The sequence below is a fragment of the Oculina patagonica genome, chromosome 5, assembly GCF_052425735.1.
Source record: "Oculina patagonica isolate OP01 chromosome 5, crgOcupat, whole genome shotgun sequence".
In the NCBI taxonomy this organism is placed as follows: Eukaryota; Metazoa; Cnidaria; class Anthozoa; order Scleractinia; family Oculinidae; genus Oculina; species Oculina patagonica.
This window is the reverse complement of record NC_135762.1, coordinates 16,074,452-16,101,160: the sequence shown is the minus strand read 5'-3', so window position 1 is coordinate 16,101,160 and position 26,709 is coordinate 16,074,452. Positions and strand designations below refer to the sequence as shown.

The window sequence follows — 26,709 nt, the reverse complement described above, 5'->3', positions numbered from 1 at the left end:
TAATTAATTAATTGATATTAATTAATTAATTGACTATTAAAGTTTACACGTTAGGGCACTAGCGGGTTAGCGGACGACAGCCCCAACAAACCATCACAATAGTGCATTCTGCACTAAAAAAATCACGTGAAAACATACATCCGGGAAAAAGGTTGCCGTAATTGAAACGTCACACAAGCGCACGATTAGTTGACATTCTAAGAGCACAATTTTTTAGTAAAGAAAGTTTTCAATCATTTAAACCCATTGTTTTTTATGTCAACTTTCGCTAACTTGGTTTTATAAAAGACTATTGAAGCAGCAAACGTGATATTTGTGCTTTTCGTGCAAAGGTTTGTAACGTGATACCTTTGTTTTTCTCTTAGACTGCTATGACGAGTTTAAGTCTAATTAAATTAACGCCACGGATTCTACAAGAAACATACCGCATTGTCCCCCTTCAGCATTTAGAAAAAGACCTAAAAAATTACAAACTATGAATTGCAAAGCATTAAATGACGAAATTGCGACTTTCCCCCCGAAATTGTCGCTAAAAATTGCGGCTTTTTCCCCGAAATTGTCGCTAAAGCATTTCGTGCGCTAGGTCTTGCTCTCGCCACGGTCTGGTGAACACGTCACACGCTCACTTAAGCATGAAGCCGAGAAGCACGTAGTATGAAGATTTCTTTCAAGAAATGTCGGAACCGTCACGAAAGCATGTTCAAACACTAAAGAGGCAGAGGTTTTACAAAATAAAACGGAGGTTAGTTCAATCGATGGAGAACAAATCAAAGGAAAGGAAGTGACGTATGTAATATGATACTGTTGTTTTTCTCGCAGATCGCTGTGATGCCTTTTAAGTCTAATTAAATTAACGCCACGGATTCTACAGGAATTCTACCGCATTGAAAAGCACACCACGTTAGGCTGTAATACAAAATTTCTAATCACGTCCCTGTTATTTTAATTTTCGATAGCTTGAATATCAGTTTGATATTGAAACAGCAATTAAACGAGATACTTTTGTTTTTGTCAAAAACATGTAACATTTAATATACTTTTGTTTCTGTCGACAACGGATGTAACATGATGATATGGTAACATGATTTATTTTCTTCAAACAAGGCGTCATTGATTATAACACAGATATTATCAATTAATTATGAGATGTTAGATCACCTTTTCTAAGAAAACAGCGTTGCCATATCAAGAATTATTTCACATGAACTGCTTTGACGCCTTAGTGTCTAATTCAATTAATTTGTGGTTTTAACTTGGCGCCACGGAGTCTACACGAATCCTTCCGCAGAAGAAACACGCAATGTTTGTGACGTACACTGATCTGCGCATGCGTTTAGCACAAAGTATTTTGTTCCAGAAAGAATAGTACCACAAGGAGAGCATAGTGCTTTCTGAAACAAATATATAGCTTGAGTTCTTCAATTGTAAGTATCGTAAATATACTCCCCGTTTTACCAAGGGCACCCGGTCTGGTGATCCCCACCCCTACCCCCTTCACAGAAATAATTAATTAATTGATATTAATTAATAAATTAATTGGCGATTAAAAGTTTACACATTAGCGCGTTAGGGGTTTAGCAGACGGCAGCCCACCAAATCATCACAAAAGTGCATTCTGCACTAAACTCAGAGACTCAAAGGACAATGCAGAATGCAATGGAGTCGACAATTGAAAGTATTGTTTTATGTTCGTGTTTATTTGCCTAATTTTTTTGCAATTAGATGCTGAAACACCACTTGTATTCCTTCCAGCGTTTTTGTTACGCTAATCTTTGCAAACGTAACACGACACTTCTGTTTTTTGTAACACTATACTGTTGTTGTTCTCCTTGAAAATGCCGTAACGTGACCTTTTGTTCGTTTGTCTCTTTTTTAGTGCAGAATGCACTATTGTGATGGTTTGGTGGGTTGGCGTTTGCTAAACCCCTCAGGCGCTAAAGCACTATGGTGTAAACTTTTAATCACCAATTAATTAATTAATATCAATTAATTAATTATTTCTGTAAAGGGGGGAGGGGATGGAGAGCACCTGACCGTGTGCCCTTGGTAAATCGGGGAGTACATTACGATACTTATAATTGAAGAACTCAAGGTATATATTTGTTTCAGAAAGCACTATGCTCTCTTTGTGGTACAATTCTTTCTGGAAAAAATATTTTGTGCTAAACGCATGCGCAGATCAGTCTACATCACGAACATTGCGTTTTTTAGTGCAGAATGCACTATTGTGATGGTTTGTTGGGGCTGTCGTCCGCTAACCCGCTAGTGCGCTAACGTGTAAACTTTAATAGTCAATTAATTAATTAATATCAATTAATTAATTATTCCTGTGGAGGGGGGTTGGGGTGGGAGCACCTGACCATACCCCCCAAGTAAAACGTGGAGCACATCTACGTTACTTTCATATGAGGATCTCCAAGGTATATATTTGTTTCAGTAAAACCTTTGCTCTCCTTGTGGTACTACTCAACGTAATTTACACCAAACGCATGCGCAGATTAGTCTACGTTGTTTTCTGGAACTATCATGAACATCGCTTGTACTGCGTGTTTGCGGTAGGCTGCAGACTTCTTGGCGCCAAGTGAAAACCGCAAATTAATTAAATTAGATTTTGAGACTTTCACAGCGCTTTCGTAATTAGGTATGCAAAAACTTGCACCGGGATTTTCGGCGTGAACACCTGATAACCAGGAAACAAATATCCTAGCTGTACTGCGTTTTAAAAAACCTGTCGAAAAATATGTTTTTTGATTAGATTTGTTTCTTTAGTTTTTTGAGAATCGTCTTTCGTGCAGTCTAAACCGTAACTTAATTAAATTAAACAAATGTCATCGATGCCGCCGTAAAACAAACAAAAAACAAAAGTTTCATGTTATCGCATTTTCAAGGAAGACAAAAGTATTTTGTTACAAACGAACAAAAGTGTCGTGTTACGGTTGCAAAGATTAGCGTAAGGAACACCTGGGAAAGTAGCCTGTGAACAGTTTTTCCGAAAGTAAAATAAAGCAAATAAACACGAACATATATAAAACATCATACTTTCAATTGTTCCATATTGCATTCTGCACTTACCAAATCATCGAGATTTTTTGTTTTGTTTCACGGCGACATTTTGATGGCATTTGTCTTTCTTTCAATAATAAAGCCATTATTTCACTTTAATTTAATTAAGTTGCGGATAAAACCGCACGAAAGACGTTTCTTAAAAAGTAAAGAGCAAATCTAGACAAAAAACATCTCTTTCGAAAGGTTTTTTAAAACGCAGTAAAGCTAGGATATTTGTTTCCTGGTTATCAGGAGTTTCACGCCAAAAATCCCGGTGCAAGTTTTTGCATTCCTAATTACGAAAGCGCTGTAAAAGTCTAAAACTCTAATTTAATTAATTTGCGGTTTTCACTTGGCGCCATTAAGTCTGCAGGAATCCTACAGCAAACACGCAATACAAGCGATGTTCATGAGAGTTCCAGCAAAAACGTAGACTAAACTGCGCATGCGTTTGGCGTAAAGTACGTTGACCTAGAACGTCGAGTAGTACCACAAGGAGAGCAAAGGGTTTTCTGAAACAAATATATACCTTTGAGATCGTCACATGAAAGTAACGTAGATGTGCTCCAGGTTTTACCTAGGGGTACGGTCAGGTGCTCCCCACCCCCACCCCCTCCACAAGGAATAATTAATTAATTGATATTAATTAATTAATTGACTATTAAAGTTTACACCATAGCGCTTTAGCGGACGACAGCCCCAACAAACCATCACAATAGTGCATTCTGCACTAAAAAGGGAACTCACCTATACACCTTGACACCACAAACATTTAAGCCAAAACCTTCGAAATTCCGAAAATAAGACCTGGGCTTTATTTGCTAAACGTCCCTTTCAGGTGGACTTTTCTTTAGGAACAACTAAAAAAAAAAAACAAAGGCTGACCGTACGGTAGGATTGAACCATTATTGGGTTATAATCCTACCATATGGCCAGCCTTTCTGATTTTTGAGTTGTTCGTATCTCTACATCTTGCTGATAAGATGCACCAGTATCCGGTTCCTTTGTATTGTTCGTTGGCCCTTTCTAAAGTTAAAAGTGTTCTCGTCTGTAGGAAGGGCTTAAATGGGGGGCTTTCACAATTATTGGGTTTCTGTTTAGACAGGATTCCGCGTCCGAAATTTTTTTTGGTGCGTACAAGAATACGACGTACATTGTAAAACGCTTTAAACATAACGATATGAAACCCAGATCAAGTCCTATAACCGTGAAACAAACATTACAGGTCTGAACATTCTCCAATAACATAAAATACAAAACAAGCTTTTTATGGAGGACTTATTTTCGAAATTGTACGGTATATCAAAAGCCACGTTTGCAAAAAGCACACGTTTCCCATGTTGCCACGGATCACGAAGCACTGACGAAAAGGTATGTCGTAGCAACATGTAGGTAGCTAAGGTCTGCATACGAGCCTTGTGGCCCATCAGGCCGGAGGTCATTCCGGATTTGGTAGCATGAAGCAACTAGGAATATTTCTTCTGCCCCCTGAAACGGACACTAGTCCACCGCAGGGTTACCCCCCAGCATTAAATTCGCCGGTTCCATTTATACACCAGGGTGGAGAGAGGCATTATGAGAGTAAAGTGTCTTGCCCAAGAACACAACACAATGAGCCCGACCAGGGCTCGAACCCGGACCGCTCAATCCGGACGGAGTCCAGCGCACTAACCATTAGGCCACCGCGCCTCCCACTACAAGTAGCAGCAACAAAATCACAACATGTTATTGTACACATCATCATCATCATCATCATCTCGAACAACCCGGCGTCAGTGCGAGACCATACACACACATTGAAATGAATTAAAACCAAGTCCGACAGTCGAGGTGTTGCTTTAAAGTGTTTAAAGTGTTCGCTTTAATTTCCCAACAAGTTTGAGACTATTTAAATTTTCTTTCATATATACTTTCATGTTTTCATTTCTTAGCGTCTCGTGAGGCCGAGTTTTACGATAACTAAATTTAAATCTATTTCTTTATCTATATATATTTTTCCAAAGAGATACAGTGAATTAAATGACAAATGCAATTAGATAAACAAGTCGAAACAAATATCTCGGTGTTTACATGCAGGCCGTGTTGAAGTGTAATATATAGTTTGGTTAGCTGGATCTAATTAAAACATCAAAATAAAAGCGAGCTAACCTAACGAGAAGACAGAAGTTGTTCAACTGAAGAAATCTGAAATCAATATACTGATAAATATTTATAGTAAACAAGTTAAAAGCTTTACAATCCATTTCATTTCGTCCACATTGTTTGCCATACATTCTCTTTGTCTTTTCACGGTTGTCTTCTTGCTGTTCTGGGTGTGTTATATCGCACTTAAAAAATAAATATGTCCCATATTCCAGCAACTTGCACAGCACTTGCACAGATGAAGAAAATCAGAAGAAAGTCGCTAATCTACAGATCACGTTACAGGGAGACAGACAGACCCGTCCTCTTTATTTCAGGACTTTGTTCCACGTATGTTGTTCTACTCCTACGTGTGTCGCCTCCTCGTGTGTCTTCACGTTGTTTTGAATGTAACTGAGCCTTGTGAATTTCTGTCGGCCAGATCGTGTGTCGAGCTACCATAATCACAGCCCTGTGGGGAGGGAAGAAAATGAGATGTTAGCCTTGCTTGTATTGTACAGACTGAGCAAATAATTAATGATAATTATACACGTTAGCAATGAAACGGACACACAGTCATAACTTTAAGAAAGAGAACAACTTCTACGCCTGCTGAGGATTTAAACGGTGTTCTTATTTGCATTTGTTTATTCTTACACGGTGTATAAATCATTTAAGTTTCCTTATACACCATATAACTTCATTGGAAACGTTAAACGTCATTGGCAGGGTGTTTCTCCAACCCCGAGGTAACTCTCCAAACTATAGTATAACAAGACTCAAAACAATAGTTTTAACTACGGTAAAGAAACCTAAAGGAAGTAATTCAGACGAAACTTTTCAATCAATGACGTACCTCCTATAAGCTAAATGTACATCCCATAAGTTTCAACACAAATAAATGAAACAATGACTAAGCTAATTTTCCTTAATAAAGAGCAAGTCTAAGCAAGGGTAAGTCTTTAGGGATGTGTATTGTTTGTTTATTATAAAGTATAAATGAATTAAAAATCAATGTACAGTGTAAGTAAGCAGGTAAAATAAAAGTAATTTAAGTAATTAGGTAATAAAGGATGGTAATGACGAAAAAAAAAAAGAAAATAATAGGAAATTAGAATTGTAATGTAAAGTACCGTAATCATAGTGTATTGTACATTGTAATGTAAGGAATGTAATAGCGTTATTGTTAGGATTGAAGTGTATTGTTATCGTGTAAATAAGGTAGTAATGCATTGCATTGCTTTTCAAGTCAATAGCCTGTAAGTGTTGTTTGCAATTAAAGCGCATTTAAAAAATAATAAAATAATAATGTACATTGTACCTTGCGAAATCATCAACAGGCAAAATATCAGCCAACACTGAAGTAAATAAAGAAAACTATAACAATTTCGACAGTTCCACTTTACCTTGGAAGAAGGGCTAATACCGCACTTATTGCACAGACGGACCAGAACTCCATAGTTGCCATGGTTTCATACGGTACATAGTACATTTCCCAGAGGAAGCTTCCTAAGGCGCCCAGTATAGCGTACCACAGGAAGGAGAGAATAATACTGCCCCATAAAATCACATGATGGATGATGGTCTGTAAAAAAAATAATTAACCACCATTAACAGAGAAGAGAGTAAAAATAGGAAGCGCAGTAGAGTGTTTTGAGGAACTTCGACGTGTTTGGAAAAGTGATGAAACATTGTCTCGAGTGTTCGATACATCTTCTCAATAGAAACTTAACTAGACTTTAAGAAAAACGAAGAAACAGAATCGTAAAAAAGCTGTGCACGGTTATGATTTCTTCTCTTTTAACATCTTGAATTGTTAATGAGTCAGATTCTCCCCATGACAGACACAGTTGAACCGCTTTAACACGGAGACCAAAGGAACAGTAAAGGGTGTCTGTATTCAAGGGGTAGGGTTTGTATGAATTTGGGTGTCTTTCGGACCGAGTCAACTGCCCGTATAAGGAGGTGTCCGTTAGAAAAGGTTCCACTGTACCGAAATCGCCAGAGTTAAGACGCAGTTTTCACCCTGCACTTCATTCGGTTTCACGAATAAAGCACAAAGGTAGTCTTTTTTGCCTAGTGTCGTTATTTCTGCTTACCCACTGAGCTGTAACGAGTGCTAAGAACAAATTAGCAACAATGACTGAACTCTGGTGAAGTGTCACTCCAACCATTCTCATGTCTGCTGTACTACCATTGTACACCTGCAACGAATACAAAATGCACAGATAAATAATCACCTGACCTTCATTCTGGTTTTACCTTTTACAAGACCAATGGTCGGGACTGATTGGCTTTAAAATGAACACTTAAGCTTTGTCGGTAGATAAGCGAAACCTCAACTTATGAGTTAACCAGGTAAATTAACTGCCATTAGAAATATAAACAGCTGATGATTTGTTACCTAGGTTCTACGCATGGCAGCTCGTCGACAATGGTAATCCATCTCGTTTTCCCCAATCTAAACTGGTTATTAATCACCTTTTTCTGACATTTGCAACTTGATTAAATATTATTTTTGTGCTTTTTTAATTCGAAAAAGTGACTAATCTTGCGTGGCAAAATCTCCTTCAATTCGCAATACGGACAATCAATACGGACATCGCGGCAGGGGCGGGTCTAAGGGGTGCAGAGGGTACGCACCCCCCCCCCCCCCCCCCCGAGATGACCTGCGACCCTCTAACACAATTGGGATTCTGAGAAAAAAAAGTCAGTTACGTCGTTCCTTAGTGGTGCACCCCCCCCCTCCTAAGAAAAATCTTGGATCCACCCCTGTGCACGGACAACTTCGATCATAAAACGAACCTATTGACATAACTTACCCAGAAGGCAGCAAAAAATATCACCAAGCTTTCATACAAGGCATCTAAAATGGTCAACCAGAACAACTTTCGCGTATATAGCTGAAAATTAAAAGAGATCATACTTCAAACATACAGATCTTCAAATAAGTTAACTTGCGAGTGCGACAGGACAGAAAAATTTCAGTCTAATTATCAATAATATATTTTTTTGTTAAATGGATTTAGTTAACTCTAAAATAGCAGTTTGTCAGTTTGGCCACATTCGCTCGTTCTGCGTGTGGTACACGCAACTCGATACTTGGAGCTAGTTTTCCGGATGCACGCTCAAAAGGGGGACCTCAACTTCAGGCCCTTTTGTTGTTTGTTCAACCAAATAAAATATTTTAAACCCAGGTCATAAAACTGAACTATGAGCTACCCGTAAAAAAAAACATAAATGCAATGCATTTGTGGTTTACCTCGCTATTTTGTCCTGATTTATAAAGAGCAGGCTTTCTGCTCAGTATAGGATCAGGAACATCTTTATCCAGTATTCCACAAATGACTGGAGGTACCGCGGTGAACGCAAGATTGAAGAGAATCAGTGACATGTCATCAATAGCGTTCGAACCAGAAAAACCATTATACAGTTGGAACCAGAACAGGACTAATACAAACATCTGAAAAGAAAAGAGAAACACTGGGTTAAAATTAAACTCCATTTGGTTTAACCCTTCATTCTTAAAACAGTGATTTCATTCGAATTTATAACACCACATTGTCGTAAACGGAGTCACATTAAACATCTCGACCAAACGTCACACAATTACCTGGTTGTTAACTTACAAACAAAACTAACATACAATTTGGCATGAGATGCTTTTGCTTTTTTTATATGGTCTAGTTATTCCAGCCATCAAATTAGTAGTGTTTTCATGCACTATCTGCAATTGCTTCTTAGAAGGTCCAGAAAAAAATAAAATAAAACTACTTTTAACGAAACCAAGCGCTAAAGCGACAAGAACTTACTGCGTTCTTGAAGAAGAAATACAGAAACATCTTGCAGATACGATCATAGCACCAGTGCCCATGGACCAATAGGAGACGAGATAGGAATTTAAACCGACCAATAGCGAAGTCGCTGGCCATGACAGCCTGCATGCCTTCCTGACCGGAGATACCAATCCCTACATCCGCCATTTGTATCATGCTTACGTCATTAGCACCGTCACCAATGGCTAACGTCATCGTTTTCAGTCCATTTCTGACGAGCTGAACAACTGCGGACTGACAAATGTAATGCAAAAACTGTCAGTTGCAAGGCAAAAATGTGTTAAGATTAGACAATGGCAAATAGTAAGTTAATGGTGTACAGGTATGTACAATGTCGGATGACAATCATTTCATTAAGACACCTTTACACGCAAGTCGTCTTTCGAAACATCGAGCCAAATTTTATTCTTGAAATGTCAGCGACAAATTTTTCATCAAGATTGTTACAATTTTATCTGCTAAGCAATCGAGGAATCACTGAAAGGTTTTCAAGCCGACCCACACAGACATGTTTCTTGTTATACAATGTGACGTCAAGAGAAGATTTTATCCCGCTAAGGCTCGGCCGCGATGGACTTATATAACGTGGCTAGAAACAATTTCCCAATCCGTTCCCAAAGTTTAGTAGATTTTCCCTTTGCAAGAATTTCTTCATCCGAGTTAGTTTACTTCATGACCTTTTCTCCCAACACTTAATCCTTAATACTTGTTGTCGCGAATATTGTAGCCCAAAATTGCGCAACCATTCACCTTCTCCTGGATACAACTGGAATTTATCATCTTGCCCAGCAAAAAAAAAAACAAAAAAAAAAACAGACAGACAGACCGCCAAGGGACAGTTCAGCAAAGTTACTACCAACAAAAACATCATAACCGGACTAACCTTTTGTAATGGTGTAGCTCTGCAACACAGAACAGCCTGACAACGTCTCGCTAAGTCCAAGAACTTCTCATTCAAAGGTTCCTCTAATGCGTACATTAGTGTCCGGCCGTCAATCACCAATCCAATTGATTGACCGTCGGCGAGGGGTGGATTTATGTGTCCTGACACAGTGTTAGAGGAACTGTCACTGGTGATGCTGACTACTTCATGAGACTGGAAGTGGGAAAGCCAAGATGTGATTTGATCATTGCATTCATTCTGCCGAAAAAAAAAAATAAAAACGACGTTGTTATGGGGAGTGGGACAGAGGCATAGAACATGTTTTATAGGAGAACAATGCATATTTACCTTGGATTTTGCGTTTAGAATAACTTTCTGCATACTATTGTCCAGCAGTCTGCAGGAATACGCAATATTGATCGCTGTTTCCTAAAATTGAAAATAACAGATTGAGTCAGCTAAAGTTGTTTAAAACCTATTTATTTATAATGTCCCTAGGCTAGGTTTCTGAGACATTAAGTAACATAACATCCTTATCTTTGGATCGAGGGCAAAATATTACATGTACTCTCTCACACATTAAAGAAGACTGGGCTCCCCCTCCCTTTTTTTTTTATTTTTTTAAATAAACCCCAAAAAAACCCAAAAGACGGGGGCCGGTCCCGATGGTGTCCGTTTTAAAGAGAGTTGACGTAATAAACAAACATATTCCATCAAATGCTGTTTCCTTTCGATGGCGTTTTCCTGTGTGTGGTGACTGTTTTACAAAATGCACAACCGTGCTGCAGCGTAATTAAAGTAGCCTATTATAGCATACGCCAATGACAAATAACGTTAATACCAAAAACACTTGTCTCAAATTACCAGTAGAATTAACTTGAATAGCGAACTTCTACTATAAAATGCGACATTGTACGAGCTAGTCTTCACAATGTTTTATGAAGGGATGGGGGGGGGGTGTGGGGATGGGGCGAGAAAGAAAAAAAAAAAAAAAAAAAAAAAAGAGAAAGGGGGGGGGGAAAAAAAAAAAAAAAAAAAAAAAAAAAACAAAATAAAAAACACAAAAACGCCCCCCAAAGGGGGAGAAGCGAAAATATTACCGAGTTTAACCTTGCCTTATTTTCAGTTAGCCACATTAAAGTTTACTATTTCTCCGTTCAATCACCTGCTTATCTCCTGTGAGGACCCATACTTTTAGGCCTCCCTCACGTAATCTAGCAATGGTCTCAGGGACACCATCTTGTAAGCGGTCCTCAATGCCGGTGGCACCAAGAAGTTCCATATTACACTCCAGTTTATGGGCCGACACGTGAAGGAGCCTTTCTCGGTCGTGAAGCGCTGTTTCAGCATGCCTGTGTTGTTCTAGCCATTCTTCGTAATCACCAACTGATAAATCCTGAAAGAATAGGAAAGATAGTTCTCATGTCCTAGCACAAACTACTTCGACCTCTACTTGATTTGAAATGAAAGCTTGCCCCTCTTGCTAACCCTTTTACTTCCAGAGACAAATTAACTTAGACGTCTCTACTTGAAACACTAGTGTGTAACGATTCAAACAAAAGCAGTTGAGCGGAACTTTGAATACATGTGGTGCTGACGGTTTATTATGCAGTAGAACGTGCTTTATCTTTTAAGCCTGCGAATGCAACCTTGGCATGTGACCGTTCATACGAAAACTGTCGAGTAGTACTTTTATTATGTTGTATTATTGCACAAAGTGGTTCAAACTTTTAAAACCCTGGCCAAATGGTAACGCAAGTGGACGCAAGCACTCGCAAGTTGAACTTGCGTAGATAGACTTGCGTTGGCTGGCAAAACGGACACGCAAGTTTAGTCGCAAGTGCACAGAAGTTGTCAAAAAAGCCATTTCGATGCTACTGTGCGCGCTGCAATTCAGTACTTGAAGTCAGTAAACAGCAAGAATTGCGTTGCCTTGCGCGCAAATTTGATCTTGACCAAAGTGAGCCTTTACGTCTTTACACCTTTCAAATGAAAGCTATTGAGCAGTTCTTTAAAGTGATGCCCTTTTTTCCAATATCCTTTTAAATTATATTAATTTTGCGACTTTAAATCCCTTACCCTTCTTGCCATACATAGAGTTCTGAGCCCATCTCTGGCATAAAGATCCAAATGAGATGCAGTTTCTTCTACTAACGAACCCCTGCTTTCACGCCTAGCAGCCCATGCTCCTTCACCAGCATCCACTTCATCCGCCATGAACTGTTGATTGCCTCGTTCAAGCTTTGGAAGCACGGCTGAATCGGCTCCCTTACAGTACAGTACAATACTACTATCATCCTGCCGGCGTACGACAATTGACATGCGCTTACGTGAAGAGTCAAACGGAAGCACGTGAAGTAATTCATACGTTACTTCCCCCTCGCCGGGAATATACAATGTCACTTTGTCGGGACTGCGTGACAGCAGTTTATAACCATATAAATGGGCAGCTTTTACAAGCGCTGCTTCGTCAGGTGATTCAGCCTCGTAAATAACCTCCTCATTTGCCACATTAGGCAGGCCTGCAGGTTCTATTAAAGATGACGGGCTCTTGGGTCTTTTAGATAAATTCTGAAGTGATGGTTTTACAGGTGTTGCTGACACACCCAAGTTATAGTGTCCCTCATTTAAATCCCCTGACTGTGAACGCATAGATCCATAATCAGGGCTAAGATGATTATTCAGAGTCCCATACTCGCCTAGATCTAAAGGGGCATGGTTACTGTCTGGGCTGTTAGGCAAATCTGTTTCATCTGTTCTTGACCTTGTGCCATTTTGTGTCTCTAAAGGCTTTCTTGTTACAACCACAGTATTACATATAGCTAGTAGTATAAAGAACTCCTTCAGATATGAGCTCTGTGGTCCACAGGGATAACCCGCTCTGCTGTTCGCATCTATTACTTTTGCAAGTTCTTTGTCCCAGTAAATTTCATCACCCTACAAGGAAAAAACAAAGGAGGAGTTAATGATCTTAACTGAGCAAACAGGGTCTTCACCTTTAATTACCCCTTACAGCAATTTTCTAATCATTTATATTTTGGCTCCCAACAGACCTTAGAGCTTTGTTAGCACAGTAACTCCTACAGCATGCTCTTATCAATTACTCACATTTTTTTTAAGCCAATCAGCATTGATTGGGTCACGTGACTTTTCCCTAATTGTCACACGTTGCAGGCTTTTGCTTCAACTTGTGATTGCTCTTTTCTCATGAATTGCTGTGGCCATTTTCCAAGTTGTTTTTTGCTTCTTTATTAAAACACCACCAGGTGCAAAACCGTCTGTTCACATGAAGATGAGTTTGATTTTAATGAGAATGTAAACCTGATTTCATGTTTAATATTTTGCAGTAGGCCGCTTAAAGGCCACTCTTTCCCAGGGGTCTCTCTCTCTGCCCCCAGAGCTGGTTGAATAAAGGAGGTGGCAAATAGCCCATAATAAGACTTCTATTTTCTCTAATTGATTTTATGACTGTCATTCATTAAGAACCCACTTCTCTTTGTCAAGAAGGCGGAAAGGGAAGAAGGGAGCATAAATTAGTTTCTAAATATCAAGAAGGTATTGCTTTAAGGTTTGAGTTGGCAGTTATAATGCTCGGGCCTTCTCCTTCTCTTTGTTAGCACAGTTATGCTACATGTATGTTAACCTCTGTGTGGTACACTGTTTCTCTAAATCTCTAATGCTTCACAAGCAACAGAAATAAATGACATGCAATGCATGCAGAAGCAATGACGTTTCACAAGAGGTCTTACATAATTTCCGATAAACGACATATGATAGGCGCAAGCTAGCTTTTAAGCTGCGAGAAAGGTCAAGCGGCCTCTTGCTTACAGCAGCCCTGTGATATTATAAGAATTAGAAATCTCTGTCTTCTAAATCTAGTAGATCCCATCATAAAAATTAGTCTCTTTTGTTTATACATTGTAGTGTTCCATTCTAACTGCACAGGAGTATTTTGCTTTTGTATTTTACCTGGCGATTTCTTGTTAAGTTAAACTTGACTTCTGTTCGATTGTGCCAAACAGATCCTGCTGATCGTGTGACGGCATAAAGCGATGAAGTAATCGTTAAAAAGAAAACAGTTCATTTTCATATTTTACTCACTTTTGACTCATCGGATATTTGATGATACATCTGATCTGCAGCTGATGATAATGGTTTGGCATCTACAGCATCTAATCCTTTAGAACAAAAAAACATTTTTTTATTTTATTACAAAGAGGACACTTATTTAAAGAAATCTACCATGCATATACATGTCAAATGACCAGATGTGTACAACTGGGACAATCACCAATCTTCTGCCAGTGAATGGACAGGGCCCACACTCACACAAATGTAAAAAAAGAAACATGGATTGAAAACTTGTGCAAACATGAACTTGTTTGAAAAAGTCAGACAATGAACTGGCAATCTTGACAGGAAAGTAATGACAAACAGTGACAATGAGGACAGTTTGACCCAAGGTAGGGCAGCACAGAAACCAAACAAGTCAAAATATTTGGAACTGGACAACAATTCAGCTGGCTCCCACACAAACAAACATATACAGAGTGCAACTTCTTGTTGATAATGCTGGTAACTATGCTGTGACAAAATTGTGTCATTTCTGATGCATTAAATTGGGTCAAAGGGCAGGGTGCATTGGGGAGATGCCCCTTTATTGACCAGGGCTGACTTTGTCTTACATAATCTTACCAAGTTTGTCCTTGTGAGAAAAGTTCCTTCCACCTATTGTACACCTCTTGAAGACCATTTTGTTTTCAGTCAAAGTTCCTGTCTTGTCTGAGAACACATATTTAATTTGTCCTAAATCCTCATTAATATTGAGTGCACGGCATAGGATTGGCTGATCCATTTCAGCATAATACAGCTCCAGATCATTAGAGATGAAATAAACTTGGAATAACTTGACAACTTCCATAGAGACATAGAGGGAGATTGGTATAAGGACCTAAAGATAGACAAGAACATCATAAAAATTGTGTTTCTTACTATAAAAGAAACTTCATGGTATAGAATATTCAATTATTTATATGAATTCCTTTTTGCAGTGACAATTCATATACTACTGTAACATATTTAGGCTTCTTTTGACCTTTGTAAACATTGTTATTATATTTTGTAACCCATCTTTTGGTAATTTTATTAATCCTATTTTTATGGTAAATTGTATGTTTTGTAAACTTAACACTTTGTTATTTCCTTTTTGTCTTTAAATTATTTGTTCTGTACTTTCTGCTTTTCTGTGTTCCTTTTATGTAAAGCTTTATTGAAAAAAATTAAACAAAATACAAAAAAAAAAATCACTACAACCATGAGACTGTTAAGACGCTTATAAATTCTTTCAAACTCAACTGGTCTTTCCTTGTTTTTCCATGGAGGGTCAAATTTGAGATTTACTTAGCTCAAGGGCCTTACTGGGATCCCGTTTAAAAAAAAAGCAACAGAAATAAGTTAATGTTGCTATAACATCTGTGATATTGGAGATCCATGTTATGGTCAATTAACATGCAGCTGTCAAAACAAGGTAACTGCTGGCCAGTAAAACATGACCATATCACGGGCTCAGGTGTAGAGCTCATCAAGGTCATGTGAATTTTTTTAAGTTGACCACTGACCACTTAATGATTTTCCATTGGATTGCACACCTAATTTTTTCTGGTTATGGTCAGTAAATTTAGATTTAAGGTGGCCCGCGGGTATTTATGAGTCTGACAGTTCCCTTTTTTAAGCGCGTTTTAAAACGGGAAAACGTGAAGCGATTGCTTAGATTTTTTAGAATCTGAAAGAATAATGCTTAAATTATATAAATTGATAAATTTTATGGCGATCAAACACGATTTGTTTAAGTTATGAGCAATTTTCGGAAGCCTTCGTTTTTAATAAAATGCGATTACTGGTATTTTTAAAATGCCACGGTGAATTTTTCTGTAATTACCTCAAAACGCTGCCAAACAGTTGAAGTTTACTCACAACAACTAACAGGAAAATCCACTCCGTAGATTTCCTGAACGAGCGACATCTTTATTTTGCCTTTAAAAACAGTTGTGTTATGCGTCTGTCTTGACCGTCGCAATAATTTTGATACTTATAATAACCCAGTACCAGCCAGTTTTGAGGCTGATGTCACCTTAATCTTGTGTGTAAAAGTTAAAAAGATCGTGTATATACATAAAATGTTAGCAGTCAATAAAGATGGATGGTTTTCAGCCGAACTTTTGAAAATATCAAACAAATGACGTTATTTCAAATTGCGAAAAATTTGTCGATTTGTTTTGCAAATTTTTTTAAAGCTGCAAATAGAACAGGATATTGCAAAGGTTATTCTGTTATTCTGTTGTTGTTCGAAGAGAGGTGTTACTTCCAAATTCCGCACGATCTTCTGCCGTCAGGGAATACATGTGGAGGAACGGTAATTGTCATTTTAGTAGTAACTATTTCAGGCTGTGTTATTTCCAAGTGACAGAAGATCATGCGGAATTTGAAAGTAACACCTCTCTTCGAAAACAACAGTATAACTTCATTCGAAATGCGGGGTTTACAAAGCGACCAGAACTTGGAAATCAAAATTAATGTACCTAACTTTGCAACCGAAATTCTTCAAACCGTATGAAAGGAACACGCTAAAAATTAGCACAAGCCTTTAAAATATCCTGTTCTAGTTGCAGCTTAAAAAAAATGCAAAACAAATCGACAAATTTTTCGCAATGTGAAATAACGTCATTTGTTTGATATTTTCAAAATTTCGGCTGAAAACCATCCATCTTTATTGACTGCTAACATTTGATGTATATACACGATCGTTCTAACTTTTACACACAAGATTAAGGTGACATCAGCCTCAAAACTGGCTGGTACTGGGTTATTATAAGTATCAAACTTATTGCGACGGTCAAGACAGACGCATAACACAACAGTTTTTAAAGGCAAAATAAAGATGTCGCTCGTTCAGGAAATCTACGGAGTGGATTTTCCTGTAAGTTGTTGTGAGTAAACTTCAACTTTTGGGGTAATTATAGAAAAATTCACCGTGGCATTTAAAAAATAATCGCATTTTATTATAAATGAAAGCTTCCGAAAATCGCTCATAACTTAAACAAATCGTGTTTGATCGCTATAAAGCTTATCATTTTATATAATTTAAGGATTTTTCTTTCAGATTCTCAAAAATCTTAGCAATCGCTTCACGTTTTCCCGTTTTAAAACGCGCTTAAAAAAGGGAACTGTCAGCCTCATAAATACCCACGGGCCACCTTAAAAGTAAAAAACCAGGGAACTCCACTTTTAGGCTTGGCTTAATCTATTTAATACCTCTGCCGGGTTTGCGATATGTTCTGTAGATTTTACAGTGATGACTTGATTGTACCAGCTAAGACTTAAATATTACAAGGGATTTGTTACATGTATATCAAGGAGCCACTGCAAAATTACCTAAGTGTCATATTTTAGACACAAACCTGTAAAATAATGACAAATGTCCAGAATCTAATAAAACCTTCCATCAATGGTCCTCTTAAAAATGGCTCACCAGAACTGTCAGAGCCAGGTGTGAAGTGTCTGTTGAAGAAATCGTTCCTGCTTGTCCAGGAGCCACATCCTGAGAAATTAAACATGTGGCCATCAAATACAATTCTACAATTACAAACCTGAGACATAAATTAAAATCCATCATTCAAAAAGATTGTCAGTTGGTCCTTCAATCTACTTCCCGCCCTGGATGGGATGCTAGTCCATTGCAGGATTTCCCCCAAGCATTCAATGGCCAGTACCCATTTATACCCCTTGTTGGAGAGAGGCACTACAAGATTTACATTGTAAGTGTCTTCCCCAAGAACACAACACAATGACCCCGGCCAGTGCTCGAACCTGGACCCCTTGCTAACTATTAGGCTATGTGTCTCCAATCTGAATATTAATACCACAGAAAAAATCTTAAGGAATTGCATGTGACAAATTAAAAGATTCTGAAAACAAAACCAGTGAAGATGTTATAATTATAACTTTCTTTAAGAGTTAAATCTAGGTAGAACAAGTGGCCTTATGGTTAGAACGCTGGACTCCAGATCGAGTGGTCGAAGTTTGAGCCCTGGTCGGGGTTATTGTGTTGTGTTCTTTGTCAAGACACTTTACTTTAATAGTGGCTCTCTCCACCCAGGTGTATATAATGAGTACTGGCGAATTTAATGTTGGGGGATAACCCTGCAGTGGACTAACATCCCATCCAAGGGGGAGCATAAACTCTAAGTTGCTTAATGCTACTGAAACCTGCAGGCTAAGCCCCGGCCCTAGGATGAGCCCTAGGATCGTATGCTGACTTAGAGCTAAATCTAAGCACACGGCTTATTATTGAAAGGACCTTTTGCATCTGTGATATGGGGCTGGCTTATTTTTAGAGGGGAGGGAGGGGGGTTACTATCAAAATATTATGGTATCAATAGTCGGATATGGAGAGAATAAAGATTATTTACCAACTCCTCCAAGGAAACAAAGAATGAAGAGGATAATAACACAAGCAACGACATCCATGTTCAGATCTCTCTCCACCTTACTGCGCTTGTATCGTGGACCACTGTTATTCATCAGGGCTTTGGTGTCATGACCTTTAAAACAACAACAATAATTTATTTGCATGTTAACTAGGAATTCAAAGGCTTTTCTAAACCTAAATTAATGTACAAAGAACATCTTGTCATTAGAGTATATCCTCCCTCATCTTGGGGGGTACATCAATTTCCCCCTCCCCCACTATTACACTATTTCTGGTACATTATATTCTGACAATGTTCTTTTCCATCATGCAATTTTTCCTGTTAGAGATTGCATGATGTGCTTCCTCTCTCACGCATCCTCTTTGCCATTAGTTGCCTCTGCCTGGCTTTCTTTTTCCCCGTGGTATCTATCTTGGGTCAAACACACTCCCCTAATCTCTGATTATTACTAGTTTATTGTAATTAGAGCTACATGTACATGTACTCACCTGCATAAACCACCATTCCTTCTACCCAGTCTGTGTTACGAATAATACAGCCACGTAACAGCAAATTGTTCTTGCCAACAGCAATCTCTCTACCATCATCACTTATTCTGATTTTGGAAAAGAAAAATTAAACCAAGACAGTTAATCGTAGCAATGATGGCTTTCTAGTTTTCTGCTACATCTATTTCCACAGATTAATATTTTAATCAAGAATTCTTTTATAACTAAATTGTACTGTAAATGGAATGTGAATAGTTTTCTTATAATTTACATTGTTGTACATGGGAGAACATTTCATAGGAGAACATATCTTTTGATTATATTATTGTTCAACTTTTACTAAACTCTGATCCATTATTTTCTATTTCACGATTCCACAAGCCTTTATCTTTAAAGTAACCTGTTAAACTAAAGGTACCAGTAATCTCAGTGTTCATACTTCCACAAATAATTTTCACAACAATAAGCAAGAAAAATTACAAAAATTATTGAAACCGGAGCATTTTGCAATAAAAATGCAATACATAATGGACTTTTATTCTGCCTTTGAAAAATATTATAAGCAATGTATTTTGTCTCAAAGCTACTCTTAGTATCAGTCACAATACACTTACAAAGTCCCATGAAATCTGTGAATGTGATTATTTGGTACTTCACACTTCAGTTTATATACAAATTGCCCAGGGGAAAACCTGGCATTTTCCTATAAGAAAAAATGAAACATCTGTCACGGTACACTCTACTAACAAATCATCACCACCGTCATCTGTTCCTTTCACTCCCATGGGATGCATTTCACCTCACACTACTAACACAGGGCTTCAAAAAAAGGCCCGTCTGGTCATCTGGGACAAGTAGATTTTCCTTCCAGGCAAGTACTCCTGGTAACGTTTTATTCTCACTTGCCCAATAGACAAGGACCTAAGCAAGTTACCTGCTGACTAAAACACAAAAAAGGCAACCAAGGCAAGAGGCCCTGCCATGGTAAATTCAAACAAGCGACATGGCCCAAAAAGTAGCGACAGCACATAAAATAAAAATTTAATTATGACAAAAGACAACCCTTCTCAGCAAAAATCTTACAGTGCCATCAAGGTGGAGAAATAAGAGGCAAAGAACAGCCATATCGTATACTTTTACATTTATTTGAAGACCAAGTAAGGTCAATAATGAGGCTGAAGTCATTTATTGGTCGCTGTGTTATAAAAACATGAGATCCAAATGACCCCCCCTATCCCCTCCCTACCCAGTGAAAAAACTTAAATTTTGACAAAGACAATGCAAGCAAATTACCTAGTTTCAATTTCTGACAGGGATGTGAGGTGCGATAAGACAGCTACACGAGACATTTTTAAATTCAGACAAGCAACACAGGACCCCTCTCCCTGGTACTAGGTCTTAGGCAAGCATGTGACAAACAAAATTTGAAAACTGCGCGTTAGAAGGGCAAGCTGGAGTTCCAAGGTTACTTCAAGCCCTGCTAGCATGCAATTTTTCTTCAAACTCCAACACACTGTTAGTGAAACATACAGTCAAAATAAGGTCATTCTGTGCTTGGACCAATAAAGGTCTGTGCCACCAAAGCTTGCTGTATGCTGGATTTTGTAGCAGGATGTTGCAACTGTGTAGTGATGCGTAAAATACAGTAAAACCCCTATTAAGTGGCCACCCATTAAGCAGCCACCCCCTATTGAGGAGGCTGTTGTCAAAGTCCCAGAAGTGTTGTCAGTATAACATAACTAAAACCCTTTGGAAAGTTCAGAAAAATGAGTAAATGTAATAGCTATAGCCCTACAGCGCTCTGACAGTGAAATTTCAGCTGTTTAAATTAAAGTGTTATTTATGTCATTATTTTTCTTTTACAACTGTGGTATAGTGTAAATAGGGTAAACTAATAAAAAATCTAAAAATCTGAAATCTATAGTAACATTACCTGCTGTTCAGAAAAATATTTATTTTTATTGTATTTTCTATGTTGTGGTTCAGATTTTTCCTTGGTTTAAAATTTTTCAAACCAGTTTGATTTTAATTTCCCTTTGTTTAAAATTATCTTAAATGATAATGAATTTGAGACAATGAAAAATAAAAATCAACTGGTTAGAAAAATTTTAAACCAAAGATAAACTTAAACCACAACATCTATTTCCCTATTTTATTTTTTAATTACCATATTCAGTCCTTTCACAACTTCTCTTTGCTTCAGATTTGTTTCTCCATCAAGGTTGGCTGTCTCAATGTGGCAGATGGAGTTGGTATCGCTTGTGTTTAACAGCAGTAGATCTGCTGGGATACTCTCATCACTTCTAAGCTTGACAAAAACACCAACCGTTACTTTTTTCCATGCTATTGGCTGGTATTCTTCAACCTCTCTACAAAAGATTAAAAGAAATGGATAAAATTACAAGCAGCTACACTTATATTGTAACTTATTACAAGTTGAAAAATGAGTACAGTACGTACATGTACCACTCAAACATTAGTTACCACTGCATTGTCAGATGCACCTTGATTCTCTTGAGACATTATCTTGACAGAAACCAGACTCATACTGTTTGATACTTTGGTCGGTCTAGAGGTTGGTTGGTCTAACAACCACTTGACATATAAAAATATTCCACTAAATGGTTCTGAGATTCACTCAAGAGAAATGATATCTGTTTCTCTTGAGACTATTGCAGACAATCACAATGGTTTGCAGACGATTGCAGAATTGTAGGTTCTGCGATCTGCGATCATATGGTCCAGACATACATCTGTGATCATCTGCGATCAATTGCACATGATCACATACTATTCCCTGAGATTGTCTGCGGTCGCCTGCGACTGTCCGCGCTCGTTGTGATAATATGGAAACACAATTGCGATAAATTGCAATTGAAAAATATCCCATGATTTTGATAATCAATCCCATTCTTGTGATAAATGGAAGGCAATACCGAACTACTACTTCCGAAATTATGGTGGCCTTCCGCTTCTCCTCAAATGCAATTATAATGTGGCACTGTTAGATAAGGGTCTGCCCCTCTTCTATCGAGAACTTCTCCAATACTTTCAAGAACTCAAGAGCATAACCAACATTTTCCCAAATGGTGAATTTATTATCTGGAACAACAAGTCGATGACTATAGAAAATGCTACTTTATTTTGGAAATCATGGCTTGAACGTGGAGTTGTTTTTGTGCAGGATGTGTTAAATCCTAATGGCAATTTCTTATCTTACGAAGAGTTTAGTAATAAATTCAACATTACAACAAATTACATGTATTATTTCCAGCTCATTGCAGCCATCTCATCTCATCTTAAAAGGAAAGCTGCACAAACATCAATACCTTCACGCGATCTCTCATCAAACTCCGCTTTCATCTCCTCAACTGAAACCTCGATTAACCTAGCTGTAGCACGCTGCAAAAATTATTACCAACTAGTAACCAATCACAGTTTTATTATTCCAAGTGGTGTACAAAAGTGGCAGGAAAGATTTCCTGAAAATTTTACTAACTGGAGTGAAAAGTTTCAAGCAATATACCGATCAACTAAAGATAACAAACTGCGTCAATTCGGTTTTCGTTTCTTGCATAGAATAACTGTTACGAAGAAAGAACTCAAACGTTACCATCTAGCCAACGACGACAAATGTATTTTTTGTTCTAGTTTGGACTCAATTGAACATACCTTTATTGACTGTAATGATTCTGTAATCTTTTATTCACAAATTTTATCTTGGTTTAATCATTGTCAAGATACTCCGATCATTTTATCCAGTAAACAAATTGCTCTTCATGACATATCGCATCTGTCTGAAGGGCTTTCCAGTCCCATAAAGCGCAGATTAGACTTCCTCATCATCTTGGCCAAACAATATATCTATGCTTCTAAATGTCTGGAGAAAAAACTCTCTGTCAATGAATTCGTGAGTAAAGTCACTGTTCAATGGAAATTAGAAAACTGCTCTCATTTTCAAACAATGACTGAATAACTTTCTCCGGGTATCTTATTGCACAATTAAAAAAAATAGATAACTTTGCTCGCACTAAAAAAAAAAAAAAAAAAAAAAAAAAAAGTAAGAATAATAACAAAGTTGTAATATGTCAGAAATATTAATCTAATGCATAGCCCTCATATTACTTTATTTCCTGTGTATATTTCCCTTTATTTGTCTTTGTATTACTTTGTATATATTACATGACAAGTGCAAAATAAGTGTAAGTTATTTTATGTTAAGTTTTGTATGCAATTAGTCTGTAAGTAGGTGTATTGTTTACTTTTTTGTGATGTATTTTTTTTTGTGTGTGTGTTGCAATAATAATAAAAAAAAAAAAAAAAAAAAAAAAAAAATAATCAATCCCATCATTCAACACCATTCAACACTTCTGCGATCGCCTGCGATCATATGGAAACAGTTCACTCTGCGATCGCTGCGACCACACCATTCAGTAAATTTCTTTGATTTTGCGATCATATGCGATCAGATGGAAACCAGGCTTAACACATTTCTCATGAGGCAAGAGCTGATAACATATTTACCAATTAAGTGAAAATAAATCATCAATTTTAAAGGTAATAAATACACAATGAAATAAAAGTCTAACTGATGTCAAATAGTTTTCATAAAATTAGCTTTCTTAAAAAAGATCGACTGTCTGAAATTGTGAGCCAGCAAATATGGAATTCACAGATTAAATTTGAATGCATGAAGCTGTGCTTCTTAAGGATGTGTGGAATTACACTCCTTCAAGTTTTCATTCATATACACATCAAAGTTAGCAGAGTCCCCTCTACTAACTATGTATACAACATCTGTCAATGTTTTTTTTTTCTGACTTTGAATCAGACCTCCCAGGCAAATTGTACATCCCTAAAGGTTATCAACATCAATTTTGGCCATGACTTATAACCCCTACATGTTACCTAGATAACAAAAAGCTCTTACAACAACTTTTAATTATTATAATCTATAGGTGTCAAAATTTTACCCCCAGGAAGATAGTGAGTCTTTTAAATATATTTGTCTATGTGTCCAAATGAAATGTTAAACTTTTCTTAGTGCTGGTCAAAAGACTTTTAAGCTAAGTCTTGAGTTGCAGGCAATGGGAATGAATTTTGAATGAATTTTATTATTAATATAATAATATTCTAGTGACAGAACAAATTAGCATGGAAGCTCAAGCCATTTCTTTCTTTTTTTATCGATTTTTTATAACCCATTTACGGCGATCCTTTCCCAATTCATTAAACATTTATTAAAATAAATTTATAGCTTAAGTGAGGGCAGAGTTGTGTTTACTTAACAATTTGAAATGTCTCCATCTGTAAATGTGTAAATAAAGAAAACATCTTGAAGTTCAAGTTGATGTAGTGAAATCAAATTGACAACAAGCTTGCTTCGTCATTGAGTTATCTTTTGAATTTACCAGCTTTTCTGGATTTGACAGGAAAGTTAATATCACTTAACATCATTATAAGCTTAATTATTAAACCAGTGATTTGTCGAGCAATGAATTACACGTAGACTTAATAAAAATATGCAAATGACCCCAAGAAAATAATGTTTAAAAAATTAAACTAAGCTTTCATGAAATTTAAAAAATAACTCTTACCTGTTAAAAACATGGCAGATACTGTTGTTTACTGATTTATCTGACTTGTATCGCCTGCGATCTTCAAACAAATCTTTGATTGCGGTTACGGAAAGAACGAAAATCAAAGGTGCCATGGCGATATACTTCCCAAATGCATTAATTTCTGGGATAAGATTTAAAATAACGATCGCCAGAAAATAAATGTTCGCAAAGCGATGAAACTGCTCGAATAAGTTCTTTGGGATGAAGGACAGCAGTGAATATTTTGTAGTCTTGATGGCATTAGTACGGTTGTGCTTCGAGTGAGTGTCACCGAGAAGTTCTTTTGTTTGAGCATGTTTTGGAACAACTAGCCGGTAGCGTTCGTCTTCTTTACTGCCTCCCTCCTGCTGCATGTCGGAGGCTAAAACACAACCGCAGAAGAAAACCTGAGAAGTACTACATCCTATGAAATATTCTCCGCCAACATGACGGCGGAAAAGCCATATTTGAATGAAACAGCTTTTCAGCTGTGCAGAGAGCGTCCATCGACTGAAAGCGGAACATTCGTGATCGATCTGATCGATCAACAACTCAACTTCCCGCGAGCCCGCAATCATGAAATCGAATGTCGGTGGTAATCGTCAATTGTCCGTAGCTTTCGGTATTGCTCGGAGTTAACGGTCGTTTCCGAACTGTGCGTAATCGTCTCGTAAATCAACTGTCTCATGGACAGTCCCATGGCCCATAGCGCGCTTGTTTTACGTCTCTTGGTGAACGCCATATTGGATATTGCCGAGATCGCCTCAACTGTTTCTGAGTATTCTTCCCCGTTTGGCGTTCGTGGCTTACGATGGGCAGGAAATTTGGCAATTTAACAAAAGGCAAGAACATTGTCACTTACTCATTGTCTCCATTTGAGCAACGCGCTTTTGCTGGGATCACAAAGGGTATTGCAAACATGGCCAGACGAGTGAGGACGCAGTTACCTTATCAGCTACCGGCTTTTATTTCTGGAATATTACTCTACACCTGGGCGATGGAAGACTTCCGTAAGCGAAACAGAAAGAACCCGAAGGACTTTGAAAATGATGAGTGAACTTTTCAACATATTGCGATGTGGATTTTCTTACAGAACATTAATTTCATACATGATGTCACGTCTTTAAACTGTGTTATACAATGAAGGAACTGTTCAGCTGCAGTTTGACTCTCTTAAAATTTGAAAACTACTCTTGACTTGGTGAACTGATGCATTTGGATTTCTGTAATTAATTTTGCTGCGATGTGTTTTGGTAATGTGGCTAACTTAATTAAACAATCTTATTGAATTTTGTGAGTACATCGATCTGTACTACAGTATACCTAATATCATATGGCTGACTTGTAATATTGAACACTGAACATCAAAGTACGTCCATGTCATTGGGGAAATTAAAACAGTTTGTTGTTGTTATATTTGTGTTTATTAAAACTGCAATTACTTTCTTCACATGAAGCTTGACATAGAAAAAACACTTGCAGGATAGGGATTTTATCACGAGCAGCCTGCGTAGCAGGAACATGTGTAGTTTTGGGCGCGTATTTGGAACCTGAAAGGGAAGAGATGGTTTGGCTGTCTTGCATGTTTCGCGAAAACCAAACGCGTGCTCAAAAAGAACACAGGCACTCAAGCAGGCTATCAGGCAACAGACATTCAGTTAGTTTTTTTTTTTTGGAGGGGGGGGGGGGCACTCGCTTTTCTTTGTTCTGCTTCCCAGTAAACAAACAAACACCTGGCTAGTAATCAAAGGGATAATTGGGGTCGTTTAGCTACAAGCCACTTCACTAGAATCGCATTCACTGGAACACAGCTGCAGAAGTAAGAAAGAAAAATCATAAGTTAACTTTGGCTGACTGCTTGTAAACTCCCCCCCCGTAATACCATGGTTAGGAAGATGTGGTTGCAGTTTCATATTTCTTTTTTACCTTATTTCACACTAGAATTTTTTTAACAGAATTGCACATCACACTAGAAACAAGCCAAGGTCACAGAATAGAGCCTGGCTCTATTCTGTTCAACAAGTTAAAACATTTTGTTATCACAACATTTGTTGCTCAACAAATGATGAACCGTGGCCTGCGTGGGATTGTTCTGTTTAATGGCACTGTTTAGACAGTTTTTGCATAGTGCTATGATGAAGGCATTTTTTCCCTGATTGGCCTAATTGAATCACAACAAATTATCAGAGATTGCATAATTTGTTTCATTGTCATATATAAGTTGCCCTCTATGTACAAAACAAAATT

At 37.7% G+C, this 26,709-nt stretch overlaps 1 protein-coding gene across 1 annotated transcript; it reads right to left on the bottom strand.

The window, feature by feature from the left end:
- Positions 1-4,878: 4,878 nt before the first annotated feature.
- On the bottom strand, positions 4,879-24,993 carry LOC144652969 (phospholipid-transporting ATPase VD-like). The gene is made up of 18 exons (XM_078512865.1): positions 24,460-24,993; positions 21,030-21,231; positions 19,477-19,565; positions 18,863-18,969; positions 18,354-18,485; positions 17,343-17,482; positions 14,581-14,836; positions 13,987-14,063; positions 11,965-12,822; positions 11,051-11,281; positions 10,234-10,314; positions 9,886-10,143; positions 8,979-9,236; positions 8,429-8,629; positions 7,989-8,069; positions 7,266-7,370; positions 6,573-6,751; positions 4,879-5,638 (listed from the first exon to the last, which is right to left on the bottom strand). The coding sequence occupies exons 1-18, from the start codon at positions 24,834-24,836 to the stop codon at positions 5,467-5,469; spliced, it is 3,804 nt and encodes a 1,267-aa protein (XP_078368991.1). The 5' UTR covers positions 24,837-24,993; the 3' UTR covers positions 4,879-5,466.
- Positions 24,994-26,709: the final 1,716 nt, after the last annotated feature.